Source organism: Oreochromis aureus, linkage group 7, assembly GCF_013358895.1.
Source record: "Oreochromis aureus strain Israel breed Guangdong linkage group 7, ZZ_aureus, whole genome shotgun sequence".
Classification (NCBI taxonomy): domain Eukaryota; kingdom Metazoa; phylum Chordata; class Actinopteri; order Cichliformes; family Cichlidae; genus Oreochromis; species Oreochromis aureus.
Genome location: NC_052948.1, coordinates 52,973,292 through 52,998,053, shown reverse-complemented (window position 1 = coordinate 52,998,053; position 24,762 = coordinate 52,973,292). Strand labels below are relative to the sequence as shown.

General features: G+C 41.0%; 1 protein-coding gene across 2 annotated transcripts in view; it reads right to left on the bottom strand.

Moving 5' to 3' along the window:
* The window catches only part of arsb (arylsulfatase B), a 40,785-nt gene extending 19,770 nt beyond the window's left edge, over positions 1 to 21,015 (bottom strand). Inside the window, exons 1-10 of one of the 2 annotated variants that reach the window (XM_039614963.1) lie at positions 20,522 to 21,015; positions 16,717 to 16,903; positions 15,231 to 15,421; positions 14,622 to 14,829; positions 12,108 to 12,351; positions 10,920 to 10,990; positions 4,475 to 4,606; positions 3,385 to 3,527; positions 2,621 to 2,650; positions 1,729 to 2,500 (exon numbers count right to left, since the gene is read on the bottom strand). In XM_039614963.1, the coding sequence (XP_039470897.1) occupies positions 2,402 to 2,500; positions 2,621 to 2,650; positions 3,385 to 3,527; positions 4,475 to 4,606; positions 10,920 to 10,990; positions 12,108 to 12,351; positions 14,622 to 14,829; positions 15,231 to 15,421; positions 16,717 to 16,903; positions 20,522 to 20,788 (1,572 nt within the window). In that variant the 5' untranslated portion in view covers positions 20,789 to 21,015 and the 3' untranslated portion in view covers positions 1,729 to 2,401. Of the gene's footprint in view, positions 1 to 1,728; positions 2,501 to 2,620; positions 2,651 to 3,384; positions 3,528 to 4,474; positions 4,607 to 10,919; positions 10,991 to 12,107; positions 12,352 to 14,621; positions 14,830 to 15,230; positions 15,422 to 16,716; positions 16,904 to 20,521 lie in introns of those variants that run through there. The other variant, XM_039614964.1, reaches the window with a different exon arrangement.
* Positions 21,016 to 24,762: the final 3,747 nt, after the last annotated feature.

Here is a 24,762-nt window from a genome sequence, read left to right as displayed (position 1 = left end):
CCCCCCCAGTAAAACCACTCCCAGTCAGGTCACTGGGTCTTCTTTTAATGTGCAAGTTTTTCTTCGAATGTCAGTAAATGCCATTGACCGAGGTAGGAAAAGATACAATAAAACCAGAACAATAAAAAAAAAAAACCATCTTAAGCCACATAATAAAAGTAAACCGATAGTTTAAAAAAAAAAAAAAAACAATACTGTGGTCCCAAAAGTTCATTGGCAGGAAGCTAGCATTTAGCTGAGAGCACCCCAGTGCTAATGCTAAGTAAAGCCTAACAGAGCTGTTAGTGTGTATATAAAGTACATTAAGTGTGATGTTTTTCAAAGTCCACTGTTTGCTGATGTAATATGTAGAAAAAACAACAAACAAAAAAAGTAAAAGTTTTTAAAATTTCATCTATGCCCCACACAAACACCTTTGTGACCCGCACCAACATACGGTACAAAATATCTACGTAGCCTTTTTTAATTAGGTGCGATAAGCCGTCGGGTTTCCCCTCTTCGAGGCTCAAGGTTCAACACATTCCTGACTGCACTGGTCAGTATGATTTTAATCTGTTTTCACAGGCAGGCGGCACACACAGACACAATCTTGTTTGGAATTCTCGTCCCACTTGACTGTGAGACCTTCAGTCTCATCTTGTGAACATACCAGAAAGGAATCAAGGGTCGCAGCCCGTTTTTTTGTGCGTGTCCCACATGTGCTCACTGGGAAAACATCTGAGCCTAACACTGGGATATCATATCTTTACCCTGTCATATCTTTCAGGGGCATCTCTCTGGAGCCACACATAACTTTGTCGTTGCAGCTGAAAAAACAACGTGGGGTGACATCAGAGTCAGCGAATCGCAGTGTTGATACAGCGGAGGCACATCAGAGCTGGAGACTGTGCTCGACACTCACAGTGCTGAGTCAAAGTGCAGAATTAAGTGCGAAAGACACACCAAAACCACTTTGAAAACTATGAGGAGGAGACGAGCTGTGACACCACAGGGGCACGCTGATCATAATGACAAGCAGGGGAAGACGGAGCAGCCTGTCAGGAGGGGCACTTCACCACAAATGGGGTATGAGAAGTGCAAAAGTGGTCTGCAGCCGAGCTGAGAAACTTACAGGCCCTGGTTTTACATGAATTGCAAACACTAGTAACGTCTAATTAAATAGACTATCCCATCATACTGAAACGCAGAGTTTTGATTGTAGAGTAAACTGACAAAGTGACAAATTTACAGCCTCAGCAAAGTAAGAAGCACTTTCTCAGAAACATAAAATAATCATGTGGTGCTATGGCATTCACTATTACCAAAATCCCAATTTGAACTCCATTTAACTGCCACTTTGGCAGAAAATGGCATTTTACTTTAGCATGTGGTACCATGATTACTTTGACAGAATTAGACACTAAATAAATAACTTAGAAAACAAAAATGTAGAGTAGGTTTTAAAAATTTAAGTAAGAAATTGGCAGTAGACATGGGTCATGGGCATGCCATCTGGGCTGCCTGTTATTTAATAAATAATTTAGTGAAATTTGCCCTAAAAAATCTCAAAGGCCACTCATCAATTAAGCATCAAAATTCAGTTTAAGTAAGTAGGACTTACTTTGGACCACAGACAAGTGAAGACGCTGAGAAAGTCAATGTAACGCTTTTGAATTATGATCAGTTGTGTGCTTTAAAGAGAAGATATTCAAGTAAACTGAGTGTGTTAAAACAGAAAAGAGATTTACAGTGATTTAAAATATACTTTACTCTCAATCAGCTTTATACTGTGCAACACAGTGAAACATTCATCATAAAATACCATATTCTTTTATTCCAAGTACTTTTTACTTACATGAAGTGGGTGGGGCTTGGAAGGAAAAAAGTGATGTCACATATTTAGGCGCACCGACCAGGATTTGGAAACATGTTAATAAAGATAATATACTTCATAAAGACTTTTTGTGGTGCTGGTATTTACGGAAAATTAATAATTATAAATTAAGGAAGCCAAGGTATCCATTTCCTTATGTTAAATTACAAAACAAAAATCAATCCACTGATGTGCTTTTAGCATAAAAAAGTGCATTTCAAAACATGCACCATTTAAACTGAAACACAAGTTCAAACCCTCACAACTTTGCATAAAAGTATTGGCATATCCTGGTACCACCTTCACATTTAAAGGACAGATTTGAGTGGTAACAGTGCAAGATATATGTTAAATGTCACATGGAGCAAGGAGCTGAGAGCAAACAGCATTGCAGCTTTGGTTTCTATGGTGACAAGTCTGGGAATTGTGGTAAACAAAACAGGAGCGTCATTGACTCCTTAATGACAAACAGGTCTACGGCTCTGTTTTTCTGTAGCAGCAGTATTGTTTGTTTGTTTTGCTCAGCTGTCAATCAACATTCAGGGCAGGTTAAGGGTCGCGGCCCACATTCGGACAGGGCCGCCTGCTCTCAGCAGGAAGCATTTCCTGCTCTAGTCTGTATGCTGCTTTCAATGGAAGGTCAAACACCTAGGGGTCAAAGGTCAAAGAGGATGTGTATATGAAAGAAATTAGTTTCTCCTGCTCAGATTCTAGACATGCAAATATATAGTGTACCTCCCCTCGGAGGTAACACTATGCACTATATACCTCAATCGGTCGTGATCTGACGAAGATTCCCTGGTGAAGATAGACAGAGATTAATAATAACTAATGATTTATAAACACATGGTGAGTGAAAAAGAAACAGTCCATCAGGGCCCCAGCAGCCTAGACCTATTGCAGAGTAACTAAGAGAGGATTCAGGGTCACTTGATCCAGCCCTAACCTGATACAGCCTAAGGTAAAAAAGTCTGAGCGATCAGATAGAAGCTCTGAGTAAGGCCCAGGTGGACGATAGATAACAACACATAAAACTGTTTTTTGAGTTAAACATTAGGGACTAAACATTAGGCTTCCAAATGAATTAAAACTGTCTGGATCTTTGGTTGATTAATAAGCTGGAGTGAAAGATTGCTGCCATCCACCCTCCTCAGCCTTTGCTTCTAGGTGACAATTAGGGGTGTTGATTCATTTAAACTAATCTGCTGTAATCAGATTTATTTAAGGCAGAGTAAATCAGTTTTGACAGATGCTGCCGTTACTGACTTTCTGAATTCTTTGGTATTGGCTGTTATTCTCTTTTAAAAACAAACAAAAATTGTTGTAAAACTTCACCTTTCCACACAAAGGAAAATTCCTGCTGTTGTGATTCACAGTAAACAAAATGCTACAATATCGGTAATATCCGCCTAAGCCCAGGGCCCCCAGGCTCCAGTGGGGCCTGGGTCACATCTAGGGTCATCGTCAGGAAAGTTTATGGGCTGAGCACTTTTTTGGTGGTGCTCTAGTCTACAGAGGAGATGCTCGACTACCTTGGGGAACTTAGCCGACACCTCATTTCTCTCTTCTGGATCTTTTTCAATGTTAAACAGCATGACAGGCTTCAGATGATCCACCTCAGAGGAGCTTGAGTCGGAGGTGTTGTCATCAGGCCGGGGGAACCAAACGTCACATCCTGGGGGGGAAATAACAAAAAGGACATAAGCAGTAGTGTTAAGAAGGAAAAAGAAAAACATCTCCATTTTCTGTTCAGCTTGTTTGTTCTTTTTTTCCTGCCCTACTTATTATAGATGATTTTTATCATGTGCAAAAACTGAGACACACTGCTAAAATTGCACTTTTCTTATATTAGAATATCTCAGGGATTAAATGTGTAGTTAAACTTCTTTACTGACAGAAAGGCGAGTTTGACTGGTCCGGTCCACTTAAGATCAGACAGCAAAAAGTAAATAAACAAATAAATAATTAAACAAAAATGACCAGGCAACCACTGCTTTTCCTAGTGGCAACGAGGCTGCCATATTTGTACTCTAGTGTGACTGAGCCATAAGGCAACTTGCTTCTTACTTGTTAGATCGATCACTTAGTATTGGTATTAGAAAAATTATAAAAACTAAAAAAAATCCTCCATGACCCAGAAGGCATTTTTACCCCCCAAAATAATATAATATAATATAATATAATATAATATAATATAATATAATATAATATATTGATCACAATGTAATGTCCCAGGGCCAAGTGGTACCCAGTGGGCAGGGCCACAGCTAATGGCACTTTGGCTCATTGACCAGACCACAGACTGAAGTTAAAAGATGGCCTCTGGGTCTCAAAAGTGAAGAAAGAGAGAACTATTTTCCTCCTGCACAATGAGCACATGCTGTCAGCTCTGACAACAACGTTAGCGTTTTACATAAGATATAGTCAAATATTGGCTACTACCAGCTTTACTTCATGTATTGCTACTTTATAACGGACTTTTACTTGGGATGGAGTGTTTGACTGTATTAAGGTTTTTTTTTAAAGATAAGAAATAAATGTTTTCCCGTGCATTACAGTGTTTCATATTCTACTTCCCCACTTAGACTAAATATGACATTACAAGTGACAGAAGATACTGACCTGGGTACCCAGTCAGCAGCTTCCACTTTGAAGATCGAATGGCAGCGTGAATGGACACATTGAAGCTGGAGTTGGCCCACATATCTCTGCTGACCACCTGAGCCAAAGTTAACTTGTGCTGCCTGCCAGGACCTGTAGACAGAGGAGGACAGAGGACAGAGCTGATTCAAGGAAACCATCCAGCTTAAAAACTGCAGTTCGCTGATTAAGATGATATTAGTCCACCACTGGATACAAAGCGCCTTCTGTGGATATCTTTGGAAACCAAATGAGAAGGTCGACTGGCACCAGCATACTTGACAATCACAGTCGGTATCAGGTGAAGGGTGTGAAAATAAATGTAGTAATAACAGACTCTTTTGTGCTGCAAAATCTGCAGTGAAATAGAACAGTTTAAATAAACAAACCCCATGAAAATCACTCATGTTTAAGAACAAAAGTTGGGTTTTTTTAATGTATAAATTTCTGCAAACACACAGAACTTTGGGCTTGGAGGAATTTGACAGATACGGTGGTAATGTGGTCGACTCAGCACCAGTCTTCCACGTTTGCCAAGCACAATGAATAATGTGCCGTTAGTGCAACTGTGCAGACACAAAGATGGCACAGAAACAAGGGTCACAGTTACCAATGAGCACACTTTTATCAGTTTCATAGGGCAAAAGTAAATAACTGATCTCCTTTTTGATGGTGTAGAAATATCTGCAGCTTCCCGCCATAAAGTATTTCTAACCCTTACGGAAAATGTCTCCCAGAAGCGAGTACACATGTCCGCACCTTCAAACACAGGAGATCTGGCCTTGAGAGTATTCTCAGGTTCAAAACGTGGTTGACCCCAACAATATGGTCCTGGTTAGACAGATTTGCAAGTCATTTCAGCCTCCTAAGGCTGTCAAAAACAAGCATGTCCTCAACATTCTTCACATAAAGAGAAATCCGCACCCACACAAAGCCGAAGTTCCCCATCGGGGCTTGTTTAATAGAGCCGATTCCGCCGCAGCAACATGAGTGAGGGAATTAAAACATTTCCGATCTCAGCGTTTTTGCGACCACATGATAAAACCTTCGACAATGAATTCTTCGCTGATCGTTGTGCAAATGACGTGCGGGTATCTCAAACTCTTCCAAATGCAGAGCTAAGCTGCTCTAACGCTGAGCTCATCTCAGATTTGCATCGCTCACATGGTTGTGTAAGAACGGGGTATTCAGATTCAGGTGTGAACACCGTTATGTAAGGAGGTGATTAATGATTGACAGGCTTGATTAATTATGCCATGCTCGAGCTTCTTCTTTCACTCTTAAAAAGGGACTGGACCTTAAACCCCAACAGATTGCCTGCATTGTACACATGTTCATTTCTTACATTCATTCTTTGCAGGACAAAGGAAGCTGCACTCATCTGGGTCCACAGCAGGATGACACACAAACAGGAGGAAGGGAGGGAGGAACAGTGGGAAGAGACCCTGAGTGAGCAAGAGAAGTTTCTAGAGGGAGAGCTGAGGAGTGCGGAAGGGAAATTTGGGGGTGATTTAAGGCTTGGGTCAAGTCCAGGAATCGTTCTCTCAACAAGTGAGAAGTTCAGGGACCCCTCTGTGACCCATTTAGCCACAATCCTTTTACTCACAAAGCGACAGCAAAGTAGATTTTGAAAAAGAGACTTGAAAGGAGAGAAAAAAAAGAAAGGAAAAAAAAAAAGTCTTTTCATCAGCTAAACAGAAAACACCCAAAAAAAAAAAAAAAAAAAAAAAAAAAAAAAAAAAAAAAAACATGAAGAGGAGAAGGAAAAGGAGAGAAGAGGAGAAGGAGAAAGGAAAGGAGAGGGAGGTCTCAAAGAGAGGCTGGGTTATAATAGGAAAGAAGAAGAGGGGGGAAAAAGAGAAGAATTTCAGCCTGGAAGGGAGGGTGGGTGTCAAAGTGGTGGCCGACAATAAACTTTCAAACATAAAACATGAGGTTGAAAGCTTGTAAAGCAGTGCTTCCCTTATCAAGCCAATGATTTAAATGTTAATGACCACCAGTAAACTTTGAGGGTAATTTGAGCAACACTGGCTGAAGCTCTACAAACAGCCCCGTTTCAAAACAGACAATAAAATCACTGTTTGGATTTTCTGGAATTAGTCGTTTAAACAGGCTCGTGAATGAGGGATTTTAATAAGTTAAAGCTTCATTTATTAATATTTGTATTGGGTTTTCTTCCTCTCAGCTTGGTGCAACCAAATATTACAGCTTTCATATAAAAATTTTCAGTGATTGTTTTTGTGTCTTTAAGCTCCTTGTTTTGGTTTGACAATCAGCAACTTTAAAGTTTTGTCACTCTAGTTCAGTACAAGAGGCCCTGATAAACTCAAAGTACACTCCCTGCTCAGCAATAAACAGCCCACCAAAGAGATCAGCAACCAGTTAATCTGAGCCCGCGGTTGCCCTAAAGGACTGCTGATGGATGCTAATATTGTTTTGTTTTCTTCCTCGTTTTTGATGTCTGCTACACATCATTAAAGACAGAACATACAGTACTGTGTAAAAGTCCTGGGCCATCCTTTATTTCTTTATATTTTTCTTCCAAGGACCTAATTTGGTCCTTGATAGTTATCTTGAGCAAAAGTTCTCCAAACTTTCAGAAGGTCTTTCAAAGTTTTCTTAGGACATTGTCTGTTTTTTAACTCATTTTCAGTCTAATCCTGCACATTGCCATTTTAGGAAGAAGCCTTTTTGTTTCTTCGTTAAGCCACTTAACACTGACCTATCAGTCAAGGATGAAAAAGACATCAGTGTTGTATGTACATGCAACAGATAACTTAGCAAAGAACCAATTTTTAATTGGCTCTTTCGGCACTCTGTTACTGTCAGCCTGTCACAAAAACACAGTTTGCTTTCACACCTAAGATGAATCTAAGAAAAATGCCAAAGACAAAACGGTTTGACAGGCATTAACTGACAAAAACCTGCCAAACCTTGGCATTGTATTCCTTTAAAAAAAAAAAGCAATTTGAAGAAAAGACAAGTAGGAAAAAATTATAAGAATTAGGCTTTATGGAAATGACTTTCAGATATTGTTCATCTGCTGTACACAGTTTTAAGAAATAAGAATTTACAAAAAACAAAAACAAAAAACAAAACCATACGGAGACCTCACACAGGACCAGAGCAAAGCATCTGTCTCTTCAATTCACCTTTCTACTGTTCACTGAAGCCTTATCAGAGATGGTCTCAATGGAAAGATGGTTGTCAAAAAGTGATTCTTAAGGAAGGCAAGCAGGGAGAGAAGGCTGGGGATGCCAAATAGGCAAGAACTGGACTGAAAATCAGTGCCAACGGGTCTTACGGGATCATGAATCCTAATTTCAGTCAGTAGACGTCGACAGTAGAGGCCAGTGAGTTTATACAGTCATCTGTAACACATGGTTGAAGGGCTGCATTTCATTCAGTGGTGTTTAGGAAGAAAAATGAAGGACTTGCAAACGCAGCAAAGTACCGTCAGATTTTGATCCACCGTGCAATACCATCTCAAAAGTACCTGATTCACAATGGCTTCTTTTCAGCGTGACACTGATAGCAGATACACTGGCAATGCAGTGAAAGCATACCTGGAAACACACACGCACTCACACACACCAGTCATGGATTGGCCTCCCCGGGGCCCGCAACTCAACATTATTGCCGCACTTGGATCATCTTGACAGAGAATGAAACAAACAGGGACTCACTGGTGAGCATTGAGGCCTGGTCCAACTCACCCACTAGAGAGTCACTAATGTATATATGTGAACATGATCCCCCACCAGTGAACACCAAAAGTTGCCCTTAAACCTGAAATTAAACCCAGATCTGTGCAGTGCTTAGCTCACTTGAAATATGGATTGACGTCAAACACTGAAAATCTCATATTAAAGCAGGCTGCCGTCCATTGTTGAATACGGACTCAGGAAAGAGCTTGGCTTGTACAAACTCTAAAGGACTGCTCTTTGGAGAAATCCAGATAATATTTTGAAAAGCCCCTAACACATAAGACTACTGTTTGTTTCACATATAAAAGAGTAACTGCTTTTCATTTATGTTTGATCAACATATTAATATCTGTGTGGTACATCTGTGAAGCATTTTAGTCCTAAAAAAGTTTGCAATAAAAGAAATAGAGAACAACCAAAGCTGAGTTGGTAGAGTGTGCTGTCCACTAATAGCAAGGTTAGTGGCTCACGTTGCAGTTCCTCCACACGTCTGCGTGTCCTTGGGCAAGAAACTAAACCCAAAGTTGCTCCCTATGGCAGGACGGCAGCTTGTAAGACTCTGCTGCTTTAAAAAAAAAATGCTGTAGGAGAAACACTTTAGAGCACTTTGGAAAAACCACCAAGGTTAAAAAGGTGCTATATAAGCAGGATTTTTTTTTACCATTTCAGTCCCCTTGGACCTCCACTATTTTTAAATGTGTAACTGAGGTGTAGTATCCGCCCCAAAAGTCAGAAAGCATGGCCCCAGACAACTGCCCTGCTACCTCCCCAGAGATGGAAGTGGTTTGGTCCACTAAATATTAAGTGGTTTAGATAAGGATGAGTCCAAAAAAAAAAAAAAAAAGCAGTCCCATAGCAGATTTCCTGTAAAACCTCCCTACAATCAGAGGTTAAAGAGCCAACACCCGCCCTGCCCTCTAACATCAGCTTTCTCAGATTTCCTCCCTGGCGACTGATTACAGTGTCAACAGTGAATGATTAGAGTTTCACCTCCGTGTTATCAGCATTCCTCAGAAGAAAACAAAATATCTTGTTATATACAAAAAAACTGATCAAATTCTCTGGATTCAGCTAATTTTAACTAAGATTCCAAAACACAACAAACCGAACAACAATTTCAAACACTCTTTTTGGTTTATTCAAATGTTATATAAGACTCTATTCTAAGGTCTAAGCTCAAACAATGATCCTTTCATACAGGCTTGATGAGAAAACACAGTAGAATTACACTGTTAGTAAGAAAAGGAGAACATATGCTACACTGCAAGCACAGAGAGGAGGAGGTCAGTGCATGAGGTTTTCATCATCTTAAGCCTTCACTGGCATGTGAATTATGACTAAGAGTGTTTAAGCTTGCCTGTGTGAGTTTCATCCCTCAGTACACAAGCATGCAGGTTAGGCTTAGTTGTGACACTAAACTGCCTGCAGTGTGTGATAAACAGATGACCTGCTCTCAGCCTGCAGTCCACCTTTGACCCAATGTCAGTATACTCCAGATACCCATGACCCTGCACAGGACGAGCAGACTGATTTACAGCAGCACCGCTTAAGATCAGCTAAAATCCATATCATGATTACCTGTCACATTTATTGCAATAACAGGTCAGCCATCCATCTACGTTCTTTACTGCTTATTCAATTCAGGGTCGCTGGGGAGCAACCTATACTCTAGCAGTTATAGGCCAAGAGGTTGGGTACGCCCCAGATCTGTCACCAGTTTGTCACAGGGCCAATCACTTCTCTTAATTACTGTTTTTTTAATGCAAGTGAATCTAATTAATCTGCATTAAATTTTAATTATCTGCACTGTGCAGAAAAGAAAATAATTTAACGTAATTATTGTATTATAAAGAGTTACATGGTTCTTTGGAAGCTCATTTCTAGATCTGTATCTTTTTTCGGCAGCTCTACCAAAATAGTTTTGAATAATTAAGAGCTCAAAATAATCACATCCACTGGTCAGCTGGGACTTTTCTCTGTGGGGCTTGCCTGTCTCAGGGCCCAAAGACATGATTATACGATGTGTTAGCCCTCTGATGGACTGGCGACCAGTCCAGGGTGTACCCTGCCTCTCACGCTATGACAGCTGGGATAGACTCCACCTACCTGGAGACACCGAACTGAATAAACAGTGATGGTCAGTTTATACTTTTTATTTTTTAAATGAATCATATGCATTCAATTTAGTTTCAATCAAGATTTTCTTCTGTGGTCATTCCCCACCAGTGGGGTCATCCCACCAGTCCTTTAAACCAACACTATTGTGATTAGCTGCACGCTCATAAACAAAAGCTTTAATAAACAACATGTAGGTGGAGCTTCTGTGCTCACAGTCGAAACAGTGTTTCCAAGTTGATCATATCAGGGCTATCCGATATTTATGACATCAGACATACATATGTAGCTGTTTAGCAGCTTCCCCAAAGCAGCGCCCACTCTTATGTATTTGTAATGGATTCATTCTAAGTTTATGACAATGCATCAGCTTGTTGAAGACATTATTACACACTAATCAATCCATATTTCCAGCATAATCTTCTATTTTTCTATTAAATAACCTAAAAAAATTACTTACTCTACCTTTGGGGAAAGGCACAATTGACTTTAACAATGGACATTCTGTGAAATCAGCAGTTTGCATTAATTGAAAAAATTATAAGACATACTGAAAAAAAGATTTCCAGTAACGTTAAAGTGGAAAAAAAGAAATGTGAACTTACATGGAGCAGTGTCATAATACAGAGGGTCGATGTTGTGCAGCAGCTCCAGTCTGGGTGAGGCAAACCCTTTGCTGTAAGATAAAAGCAGTGTTGCACTTCAATAAGAGAACACACAACCAACACGCCACGCTGTCTGACTCATGTGCTGTGAAACCCACCGGGATCTGGAAATCTGAAGCAGCTGGCTGTTGCTCACCAGGCGGTCATATGTGCTGACCGCACTCCACCACAGAGAAAACGCACCACTTTCTCTGACCACACTGACTGATAACACAACTGAAATAACTCTCACTATCTCACTGGGTGCTTCTCTGTTCTGGGCCTTCGTTTGGTTTACGTTTCCCAGGCCGTGCTGTCAGGGCTGCTGTTTTCTGCAACTGGGACGTCCAATTAAAACACAATGAAAGCAGCATTTTGTGCCCTGTAGTGCTGCTCACACGGCCATGCCAGCAGCCGGTGGTCAGCTGACACGCAACGGCCAATCGAGTCAAGTGGAGGCTGCGAGTAGTAGTTTGCGGTCCTGGCTAAGCCTCGATTTTCTGCCGGGGTTCTGCTGTAGCCCTCAATTTCACCTCTTTCACTGTGTCCGCATTTAGTTTACAAATATAATGTGTCAGTCAAATGGGACACAGTGACAGCTCGCCTCACATGGAAAGTACATCTGTGGTCTGCAAGCTGCTCCGTGTGACTTTAGCTTCTTTGCAAAGTTCTCCAAAACACAAGAGGTCATCCAGACATGTAATTGAATATATTACGTTTAACAGAATTGCATCATCTCAGGCATGTACTGACATAAAAGGATTTGCAGCAAAACAAATTAGCTGATCTAACAGGAGGACGGCATAATTTTTAGCCTGAAGTGGAGCTGTTGGGGGGGCAGAACAGAGGGATGGACGGACTACAGATCTGTGTGAGAATGACTGATGCAATTTCCTTCTCTTTGAGCTCTCAATGCCACAGCAACAAAGGGCTTATTGAAGAAGCAGGGGCTCCTACGAGAAGAAGACAGAGGTAGCTGGAGAGTGCGAGCATGGGGCGGGGGTGGGGGAGGATCGGAAAGGGGCACGAAGAGAGGGCTAGCTGTCAAACTTAAGAGCTGGTATCACTCACAAAAACCCTCCAGGCTACAGCCAACTTCCCCCTCAAGTCCTGTGACAGATCTTGACAGTACAAAACGGCCCAGCTCACCTGATCGCGTTCCACACATCGAAGCCGTCCAGCGGCTTCGTGCCTGTGGTGCTTCCTCCTGCCAGGCCAACAAGTGTAGGTAGCCAGTCAGAGATGTGGATGAGCTCGCGGTTGACTGTGCCCGGCTGTTTCAGTAACGGGCTGGCAACAAATCCAACTCCTCGGACTCCTCCTTCCCATAGTGACCACTTCCTCCCTCGCAGTGGCCAGTTGCTGCCACCAGACAGCGTTTGACCTCCATTATCTGAAACAACCACAGGGGCAAAAGGTGTATAGGGGATATAAAGTCAATAAATATAAAATTAAAAGGTATAAAGTTCATTTATAGGTACTGAAACAATGTTCAAAATTTCCCAGAGTCTGGATTTCATATATGTTTGGGTTCCAGTGTCACTCTGTCAGTCTGAGGAAATTTGGTTTCTGAATGTTGATTGTACATCAGCCAAACATTTTATATTTCAAGCAGACATGTGAGACACCATGAAATGACTTTAAAGATGGAAAACCCATCCAAGCGATATGCGCTCAGGTTTTGATGAGTCAAATACTCTTTAAGCAGAGGCATAAAGAAGTTGTTTTCTTTCTTTCTTTTTCTTTTTTAAAGGCAAAAAAGAAACAGGAAACTCCTATCACCTGATAAAATTTTATCCAGTCAGCTGATATCCTTCCACTTTATGTTACCTAATTAAAGTGAGCTGAATCATTGATCACTGTATGCTAGTAAGGTCAACTGTGACTGTAGCACCAGCTGTAGCCTTTAACCTTATAGAAAATGGACAGCATCAATAAGCTACAACATTACAAAGTTTCACAGCTGACACAATTTAACGTGCCAATTTGCTACAGGGGCTACACAGGGTTTTTTTGTTGTTGTCAATTTCAGATGTGTGACATACAATCATGTGAAGAAGAATCTTCTCTAGATTTCACTGCAAATCTATGAATTTTGTTTTGTTTTTTTAATAGAACTGCATAAAGTCCAGTGATCAGCAGCTATTGGGAAACTTCATGTGGTGCTGAGCTAAAGTCAAAGCATCATTAAAGTCATTAGGGATTCATGTACTCTGTAACATGACTGTAAAAATTCAATGCCAATCCATCCAACAAGTGATGAAGGATTTCAGTTTGAACAACCAATGAACCAGCTGTCAGTGCACTCCCCAGGGCTGCTATTGCTGAAAACAAGTGATCAGCTGAGACATTAAAACAACACGCCGATGTTGTCTCAATGTCTGACAAATACACCTATAAAATATCCAACCATTACACAAGTGCACACACAGGCGGTTCGACTGTCATCATCCCAATAAGCGATCCAGTATAAATACACTTGACCAGTCACATCCTGGCAAGGCTCCCCTTTCACAGGCAAAGTGTCATCCAAGTTCAGGAAGTAGTCTGTGTCGATTCCCGAATGGTTTTGGAAAAGACCGTCTGCTTCTTAATGTCTTTTCAAGCTGCTTCGCCTCTCTACAGGCCAACTCTGTCTTTCCCAGCTCCCCCAAAAGTTCCCTTCATCCTCCTTGCTCATTTGCTTAAAGTAAATTCCCAGTGAGGCTGTCAGTTTACAGAAAATGTCATCATAAAGGAAACTCAAAGTCTAACCAAACCAAATTCTGCCAATTCTGTCCTGTTAAGCTTAGCCCATGTGAGTCAGTGATAACAGCTTGACCTGAGTGAATTCAAAGTGTGAGCTGGAAATGTGACTAACCAAACAACTGATAAGCCTTCTTTCAGTAAGTTATAGTTAAACATTTATCTGGTCAAATCACAGATTACATAAGCGCCGCACCACATTTACACAGAAGCAGGAAGTACTCTGAGTTTTTTCCACTGCTTCAGATCAGCAGAGTCAGTGTCTGCCCAGCATATGGTTGGCTCAATCCTCAGAATCACAGGAGCCAAATGTGTAAAGGAACAATGAAACAGGCCACCTACCGTAGCCCACCACATGCATAAAAACGCTCACACTTTACTTTCACAGCATTGTTCCTGTCTTCTAATTACCCTTTAAAAACACTAAACCCCCTAAAAATAACCCTCAAACGTAGTTACCTACTTCAGATGCAAATCATTAGATGTTCCACGTGTGGAAACCTGCGAGCAGGCACAGGTTTAAATGATGTGGTTTATGGCCCGTCTTGGCCACATTACGTTCTTCATCAAAGGTTTATTAGATGTTTTTCCTTTGTCTTTTTCACGGTGAGGTGCCTGTAGAGCTCTACAAGAAGACATGAGCTAAGAAAAGTTTTCCTTATTTCTGTCAAGCGGCAGTGACGTTTGAACAAATATACCAAAACACCGCCCTCTAGTGGGCATCCAGAGTAATACAGTTGTCAGCCAAGCTAACTTAAAATAAATAAATCTTGGACATTTGAGAGCTCTTTCAGCTTGTGGAGACTGATTTCAACATCATGGAGTCAATTTTGGGATTACATGAAGAGATAGAAGGCACTGAGACAGAGCTCTAATTAGTACAAATAAAAAAACAACAACTAATAATTAAATTCATACCAGTTGAGAACACAAGGACTGTATTGTTCCAGAGTCCCTCTTTTTGTAAAGCCATGGTGATGTTGCCCACCGCCTCATCCATAGCCGACACCATGCCGGCGTAAAGTCTGCGATTGGTGTCTTTGATAAAACTGTAGGGAGTCACGTAGCGCTCTGGCACCTGCAGGGGTGCATGGACTGCCTGCAGTGCCACATACATGAAGAGTGGCTGAAAGATAGAGGGAAATGGGGACAGAACATTCACACTGTTGTCATTATAGGTGTTAAATGTCCCCCCCAAAAAACCCAACAACAAAAATAAAAAAAAAAAAACAAAACAGTTGTGATATTACTCCAAATGAGAGGGTGAGCTAAAAAAGCTTAAAGAAACGATACAGATAATTCTTGGATGAGAAAGAAAAAAAAAAATCAGCATTTAAAAATCAAGTGTAACATTAGTTTTGGTAACTCACTCCACCGCAAACCCTGCCAATCAGCTGGTATCTGAGCTGATAGCCTTCTATACATGTTAACTCTAAGATTACGATTAAGGTAACTAAGGTTAAATCTAAGATTTAGTTAGGCTAGCTGTTTCACAATTAATGTGTGTGATGAGATGTTGTGTGTCACCTTTTGAGAGATGTGTCTTTCAATGATGCTGATGGCCCTCTGGCTCAGCAGCTCAGTGGAATAGACCCCTTTGTATCCTGTGGCGACCTCTTCCCCATCTCTAAGGTCCAACGCACAGCGGCTCAGGTTCAGCGAGGGGCTTTGATAACAGCGGAAGTGAGTGAAGTAATCCTCACTACCTGTCAGGTAACCTGTGGCACACAGCGGATAATCAATACATTAAAAACAGCTTTAAAAACAATGAAAGCACAGTCATGTATGGTAATTTATCCTGTTATTCTTTATATGTTCTTTATATCACTTTATATAGTGAGATGGCAAAAAACAAATAAACATTAAATATTTATTACATATTTATTCTTCTTCTCTGTAAGCTACATATTCACTGTCCATTACAGACACTATTAGCAAAATTTACACGTAATGTCGCCGTTTGTTTTGAGGTCGGCTACGACACAGAATTTTTATCATTCGTAAAGATCTGAATGTGACAGAAATGATTCCCAAAAGCCACATAGATACTGATAATTCTGGTACTGGCAGTTTATATAGTACGTGTCATTCAGACGTGTGTGTATATTGGGTAGTTTGAGAACAGACGGACGTGATCTATGAGACTACGATCAAGATGCCAGATAAATAATGACACTAGTTTTGTTAGGCTTTAAAAAATCATTAAATGCATAATATTATTTTAAAATAATGCAAAATGTCTATAATACTGTTCGACCTCTGGACCAGGAGTATAGGGAAGCCTTTTTAGTAGTCGCAGTTTTTTAATTTATGTCACTGTTTAAAAAACAAAATCTTAAATTAAACTAGACTTAAATTCCCAATTTGACTTTTACTGGGATAAACAAAGGCTATAATAAAAATGCTGTAGTTGTGGTCAGCTACTGAGGAGCTTATTTCACATGTGAAGAAATTGCAGACTTTGGCAATGACACACAGCGAGCAATGCAGCAAGCGGTTAGGAAATAGTTTCCTCAGCAGATGTAATCGTGTTGATTTGTCAACAAAATTATGCAAAAAACCCCCAAAAAACAAGATGGCTAAACCTTCGTAAGAATAGTCCTCCCTTAAGGCGCTATGCTCTAGTCCAAGCGGTGTTTTTGTCCTCCGCATGTTTAGAACTGGATTTATTCACTTAACAGTGTCCTCTTCAGTGAAGTCAAACATCTTCATCTAAGCAATCTTCAGTTTTTAGCATGTGGCCTTAGCATCTAAGGTGTCAGCATTAATGATTGGGGTGAACAAAAACATTGCATTAACTTTTGGGTAACTTCACTTTTAATACACGATCTTCTATTTTTAACTTCAAATGCAAAAGATTCAAATGTATCATGAAGGTGACGTGTAACTAAGGCAATCGTCACTTATTATGTGCATGATTTTACACAAAGATAAACACATGAATGTGTGCCGTTACTGAGTAGCATTCATGCAAAATGTGCTCCGTGAAGTGTTTCTTCCACATTATACAAACCAAGGTACGTGTCAAAGCCACGGCGTGTGGGCAGGCAGTCCTTCTTGTACATGCCCAGGTGCCACTTGCCGACCATGTGTGTGGCATACCCGGCCTCCTTCATGAGCTGAGGCAGCAGTTTCTCATCCAAAGGAACGCAGTACGGCTGGCAGGGCCAGATGATCTGGTGCTGCATACCGGTGTGGATCTGAAGTTTAAAGACAAACAAACAGTTAAGAAGAAATCTGCAATTTAGTAAAAAGGGAACAAAATTGTTTAAAAACAGAAAAGAGGAAAACAACAGCCTTTGTGGTGGCGATGACTCAAACAGAAGTTTCAAAATAAATGTCCTGACTTTGTCTTGTTGTTCTCCTTTCCATCAACATCTATAATAATACGTACTTCCCTAGAAAGACTCCATTAAAATAAAGTTTACAAATCCAAAGTAGAGCCTGTAGGAAGACTGTTCTCATCGTGCAGGGAAGGGTCCTCTGTGATTGACTTAACCAAATTTCACATTTGAAGAAAAAAAAAAAATCTAACTATTGTTTAGAAGTGTTGGTTATAATAATGGGGATTGTTCCTTACAGGAAAGACAATTTAACATGCATAAACACCAAATAATGGCACGAAACATGTGACGTTAACATCGGACATAAAAGTGTTAGCTCGCTAGCTAGCTGGAATCACAATGGCTGCCATCAGTGACTCTTCATGCTACTGAATGCAAATTCTTTGGTGATCTTTCCACTTTTGCTGTGGGTGGATGTGCAGCTTAAGCCTTTATGAAGGCCAGCAGGGAATGACTCCTGCAGTTAAAAAAAAACACATCTGGTTGCATTAAAGTTTACAGTGGGGGAAATAATTATCTCATCCCCTGCTGAATTTGTAAGTTTGCTCACTTACAAAGAAATCCCACGTTTCTAATTATTATGGTAGTTTCAATTTAAAGGAGAGAAACAGTATCAACCAAAAATCCAGAAAAAAAAAAAACCCCACAAAAAACCCCCACATTACTTAAATCTGTAAACTGAGTTGTATTTCACTGAGTGACCTACAACCTTGGCAGAATTCTGGCTCCCATATCCTGATCTCGATTCTGTCCACAGAATCGATCATCTGTTCATTAAATATCCTGTTATCGATCCATGAAGATGACACAACAATGACTTAAACTGCAGTATGTGTTAAAGACATAAAGACCTGGATGACCTCTAATTTCCTGCTGCAGATAAAACTCTAAAAATCTTAGAGACATGTTATCTAACCAGATACTTACTCTGGACGGCATTACCTTGGCCTCCAGTAACACTGTGAGGAATCCTGGAGTCGATTTTGATCAGGATTTGTCCTCCAATGTCCATATTGAACAAATATGTAGGACTGCTTTCTGTAAGTTGCACAATATTCTCTAAAATTAAAACATCCATCTAAGAGTGATGCTGAAGACACTAGTTCATGAATTTGTTACTTCTTGGGTGAACTATTATAATTCGTTATAATCAGGCTGTCATAAAAACTCAATGAAGAGCCTTCAGTTAATCCAAAAATGCTGAAGCAAGAGTCCTGACAGGGACTAGAAAGAAAGAGCAGATTTCTCCCACATTGGCTTCTTTTTACTGGCTCCCTGTTAAATTCAGAATTCAATTCTAAATCCTTCTGCTCACATACAGGTCTTGAATAATCAGGCCACGTCTTATCTTAAGCACCTTATAGTACCATATCACCCAAATAGAGCTCTTTGCTCTCAGACTGCTGGTTTGTGGTTTCTTTGATAATTAAAAGTAGAATGGGAACTCTTTCCCTCAGCCCCTCCTTCTTTGGAACCACCTCCCAGTTAGGATTCAGGAGACAGACGGCCTCTCTACTTTAAGATTAGGCTTAAAAGCTTCCTTCAGAGGAGTTGACTTTAACTCCTCTGTTAGCTGCGCTGCAATAGGTCTTAGGCTGCTGGGGGCTTCCCATGATGAATGTTCTCCCTTGAGATGCTTTGTTATCAACCATTTGCTATGCCTTTAATGCAGCCACCATCAGTTGTGGTCTCTCTGTCTTCAGTTTAGCAGGAGAGATTCTGTAGTCCTCCACTCTAGTAATTTTTTTGTGTGTTTTTTTTTTTCCAGACCTTTGGGTGTTGCCAACTTGGCTACTGGATTCTGTCGTTTTAGAAAAGCAAATTGTTGATTTGACCACTCCTGAAGCTTTTGCTCCTCTCGTCACTAATATGGCATTATGTTGCATAAATATGCTTAATTTTTGCTTAATATCTGCCGCTCAGATAACATCCTGAGCAGCACGGGGGCGCCGTAGGGGACGGTCCTATCACCCTTCCTCTTCACTCTCTACACATCTGACTTCAGGTACAAGTCTCAGTCATGTCATCTGCAGAAATTCTCGGATGACTCTGCCATCGTGGGCTGTATCAGGGATGGACAGGAGGAGGAGTACAGGAGTGTGGTGGACAGCTTTGTCGAGTGGTGTGAGCTAAACCACCTACAACTTAACATCACAAAGACAAAGGAACTGATTATGGACTTTAGGAAGCAGGCTCCTCCTCCTCACCCTGTCACCATCAGAGGGGCTGATGTGGAGATAGTTGAGGACTACCGGTACCTGGGGGTACACTTGGACTGTAAACTGGTCTGGACACCAATGCTATCTTCAAAAAAGGGCAGAGTCGGCTTTTCCTACTGAGGCGACTCAGGCCCTTCAATGTTGGTAGGAAAATGCTGACCATGTTCTATCACTCGGTGTTGGAGAGCGTAGTGTTCTTTGCAGCTGTGTGCTGGGGAAGTGGGGTGAAGACAGCTGATGCCAACAGGCTGAACAAACTGATTAAAAAGGCTGGTTCTGTCCTGGGTGTCAGACTTGAGAACCTGGAGGAGGTGTCTGAAAGGAGAATGCTAAAAAAGCTTCTTTCTAACATGGACAACCCCTGTCACCCCATGCACGCCCCCATGATGGACCATCGGCGCAAACGCAGCAAAAGACTCATTGCCCCGAAATGCAGAACTGACCGCCACAGTAAATCCTTTGTACCGGTGGCAATAAGACTGTTTAACTCTTCCTCACTCTGTAGGTGATTTTCCTGAGACGATTACCAATGTTATTCTGTTCCCTTCCAGACCGTGCAATATTACCAAAGAGTACCTTATTGAATATTTGTTTCATCCCCCCATCATACGCTGCTACTCCCTTTATTCTATTGCAAAAATACTTTGTCACTTTCTAGAATCGCCTGCACTGATAGTTAAGTTATTTATTCACCAGGATACAGTTATATATATTACTTCATTAGAGTTATTCGATACTATGTCTTGCACTATCCTACTGTATATTACTGTACACTACTATTCTTATTGTATATATTGTATATCTTATATCTTATTCATCTGTTCCTCTGTCTGTCCTGCTGCTTTTAGCATGTACATGACAAAAGAATTTCCCTCGGGATAAATAAAGTTATTCTTATTCTTATTAATTGTGGATAAAATATAAAAAATGCGTCACTGTCCAAATACTTATTACCTGACTCTATATAGATGTCCGTCTTTTATTTATTTTTAAGCCTACCAAGTAACTAATGTGATATTTTCCAATTCGTCGAATGAAGTGACAATAATGATTCTAAAATATTGGAATAGAGTCATTATTTTGTTCCCATTTCAGTGATTTTGGAGCATATTCACTTAACACCTCTTAAAATGATGATGGTGATTTGTGTCAGAGAGATTAAGAATTAAGTTCAGATCAGGACTGGTTGGCTTATTGGTCATTAAGAAATATCGACTGTATTTAAACTATCTTTATATCCAGTCTGTGTTCTCACCTGATACCTCCCGGTCATGAGCTGGTTCCTGGAGGGGGTGCACAGAGGCTGCACATAGTAGTTCTCCAGGCGGACTCCTCCGGCCGACAGCTTGTCCAGGTTTGGCGTCCTGATCTCGGAGCCGTGGTAGCCGATATCGTACCAGCCGAAGTCATCAGCCAGGATAAACACGACGTGAGGCTGCCGAGCCGCTAAAGTTTGAGCTAAATTTACTATGAAAGTCGAGGCAATGATCCAGTAAACCGCCTTGCCATTACCTTCAGTCATCTTCTCATTTATCACCTCAATGGGACAGTTTTTTTCCGCCAAAGTCAAACAGGAAGTCGGTACGGCCGCGTTTAGCTAACCAAGAAAGAGTAAAGTAGCACCAGCTTTTCATGAGTTATTGTAACCAATGAGGTGTCAGTGTAATGATTACACACATCAATAATGAACGACGCACTGCAGCTAACTTTCACTTCCCTGTTCCACAGATTAAAAACACTGCCGAGACTGCAGCAGCCAATCAGATGATCGAAAACATTGCGAAGCACGTGATGTATGGAAGCCCGAATTGACAATTCAGGGTCTACTGTTACTGTTACTTTTTTTTTTTTTTTTTTTTTAACCATTTTTTACCATTTCTTCTTAGAGTAACCCACATAATTTCCTTAGGGATTAATAAAGCATTCTGATTCTTAATGTTTTAGGATACATGACCTGCCATTATCCAATGACACATCTGCTTACCTGTGTCTTTTGCTCGCTTCTCCTTCTAGGAGCCATAATTAAATGTATTGAATTTTAATGATCACTGGGTTTACATTTGTTTGGTTGCTATGGTGATGTGTAACGGGAGTCATGTGGGTGCTAGCAGTGACATTAAGAGGGCGTTGTCAGTCTGCCTTTAACTGGTTTGATTTTGACAGAGAGGAGGGCTGGCAGCCGTAGTTTTTGTTGAGCCCAGCACAACGAGTTTCCCCTTGTTGCTTTAGAGCCTGTGATGTTTTAAGAGTTTACAGAGCAATGTGATCGGCTTGCGATTCAAACTTTTCAAGCACTTTAATAAACAAGCAAGCAATTCCACCTCTCACATTATTGCGTAAAGTTGACAGCGTGTCAGGCAAATAGGCAGGCTCCATCCCCAGCCTCTCCTCTTCTTTTCTCTTTTAAAACAAAAAAAAAAACAAAAAAAAAAACGGGTTGTGTGTGAGACTTTAAATCAACAACATATAATATATACATTTTAAATTCTTATTGATCCCTTTACCCCGAGTCCTAAAGTATATATTTATTTTCTTACGCGTCTTATATTTGTTGTTTGTTTACTTGCACTGCTGTAACTGGAGCCTCGTCGTCTCGTCTCTCTACATACTGGACTGTATGTAGCGGAGATGACAATAAAGTTTACTTTGACTTCAGCAGCGCGCAGGCGCACCGAGGGCTCTCGCGCTCATTTTTCACGTATAGAATTTAGAAAAAACATCAGTGCAAATTATAAGTCTGTATCATGATGTCTGGTGTTTTCGTGTTGTTAGTTTGTTTTAATTTTGTTTTATTTTGCGAGTTGGTTATTAGATGCTGCTCCAGCCAGCCAGAGAATCCCCCGCCGCCCCGCCCTCTCCTGATGATCACTGCTGTCTGAATTACTTGTGTGATCACTGCTGACACTGTCTGGATTACCAAATCTGGGATTACTCTTATGATCACTGCTGTCTGAATTACTTGTGTGATCACTGCTGACACTGTCTGGATTACCAAGTCTGGGATTACTCTTATGATCACTGCTGTCTGAATTACATGTGTGATCACTGCTGACACTGTCTGGATTACCAAGTCTGGGATTACTCTTATGATCACTGCTGTCTGAATTACTTGTGTGATCACTGCTGACACTGTCTGAATTACCCAGTCTGGGATTACTCTTATGATCACTGCTGTCTGAATTACTTGTGTGATCACTGCTGACACTGTCTGGATTACCCAGTCTGGGATTACTCTTATGATCACTGCTGTCTGAATTACTTGTGTGATCACTGCTGACACTGTCTGGATTACCCAGTCTGGGATTACTCTTATGATCACTGCTGTCTGAATTACTTGTGTGATCACTGCTGACACTGTCTGAATTACCCAGTCTGGAATTGCTCTTATGATCACTGCTGTCTGAATTACTTGTGTGATCACTGCTGACACTGTCTGGATTACCAAGTCTGGGATTACTCTTATGATCACTGCTGTCTGAATTACTTATGTGATCACTGCTGACACTGTCTGGATTACCCAGTCTGGGATTACGCTTATGATCACTGCTGTCTGAATTACTTGTATGATCACTGCTGACACTGTCTGGATTACCCAGTCTGGGATTACGCTTATGATCACTGCTGTCTGAATTACTTGTGTGATCACTGCTGGCACTGTCTGGATTACCCAGTCTGGGATTACTCTTATGATCACTGCTGTCTGAATTACTTGTATGATCACTGCTGACACTGTCTGAAGTACTTGTGTGATCACTGTCTGAATTACTTGTGTGATCACTGCTGACACTGTCTGGATTACCAAGTCTGGGATTACTCTTGTGATCACTGCTGACAGTCACTGGATTACTCAAGGCTGTGTTATTGTCTTCTTTTCTTTTTTGGTGGATTTTTATGGAAATCAGGCTCCAATTGTTAAAGCGAGACAATTTCTTAATTTTCTCATGTTTTTGGGGCATTTGTTCCTTGCAGCTACAAGTTTTAGCAGGGAGGGCCACTGATTTTTGGGGAGTCGTTTCCTGGGCTGGCCTCGGTGTTACACCTACACTCGTGTGAACAGTGCTGACAGTGTCTGAATTACTCGAGGCTGTCTTATTGTCTTCTTTTGTTTTTTGGTGCATTGTTATGGAAATCATAGCCAGCCAGAGAATCCCCCGCCGCCCCGCCCTCTCCTCCCTGTGCTGCAAGCAGCAGGCGCACCTCGCAAACGGAGGGCGCCCTTACTCCCAGCAAATGGGCGATAGAAAACCGATTGGTGCCTATGCCATTCCCAATATGCGCTGGCTGATGTCGGGGCAGCATGAGTACGAGCAATTTTTTTTTTTTTTTTTGCCGATGTCCGTGATGCTGCCCCCCACCACGATGCCGCCCCGGGCAACTGCCCGTGTCACCCTTATCTAAAACCGCTACTGAGCATCTGCACCACAAATGCTGTTCTAGTTAGCTCTGACTAACTTTAATCATGCATATAGGAACCAGGAATTTCTTCTCCAAAAGGTACTGGAAATAATTGGAATGTTTTATTTGTGTTTTGGAACAAGACAAGCTTTTTCCTCATTTTCTAATTCCACTCCTGGAGTTGCTGCTGCACCCGCCACCTCCACTATTTCTGTGGCTCTGCCCCCTCCACCTTCTGCCTACCTCTTCTGCTCCATCCTCTCCACTGCAGTTTCAATGTCTCCTGGAGCCTCCGGAGCAACCCTTAACATTCCCTGACCCTTTCAGGGAGAGTTTGAACGAGCCAAGGATTTTCTGACGCAACATATGCTGCTATTTAAACGGTTACTTAGAACCTATGCTTCTAATTTCATGACTAATATAAATTTAAGGCGGAGCTTCAGAACACCTGTGTCCACAGGTCCTCGCAGCAACCGAGAGACATTCAAAGACACAGACTTGACACTGTGACATGAGGAGCAGAGGGAGCAAGAGATGCGACTGAGAAACAGATGAATAAACATGAAGAAAGAACGAAACCTACGTTGGAGACATGACACACTAAACATGGGAGGCACAGGAACAAAACCTAAGAACTAGAAATCACCAAAATGTAACCAGAAACAAATTGAAACGAAACATATTAATAATCCAAAAACACAAAGACGCAGTCACCAGACTCCGGACCATGACAGATTCTTTGAGACACACAGATTTTCCTCCACAGTTTACTGTTGTCATACTAGAAGTGAGGAGTATGATTGGAATAATCCTATAGCAGTAATTAATAACAGGGCTGGGAGATGAATTATGATTTAAATCACAATTCTTTTAAACAGTTAATCACACAAGATCATTGGGATAAAATACAATTCTATTTTCACTTGCATTTCTTTGACTTTGAAGATCTCATTTATTCTTATTTCTCTGCTGTCAATCAACCTCTCCCCTTTTCTTTACACTGGTCTCTTTTTCTAAAACAAAAACAAAACACATTAACACATAAATCAATGTGTGTTTTGAAATAAGATAAGAAATAAAACTGTCACATTCTCCTTTATT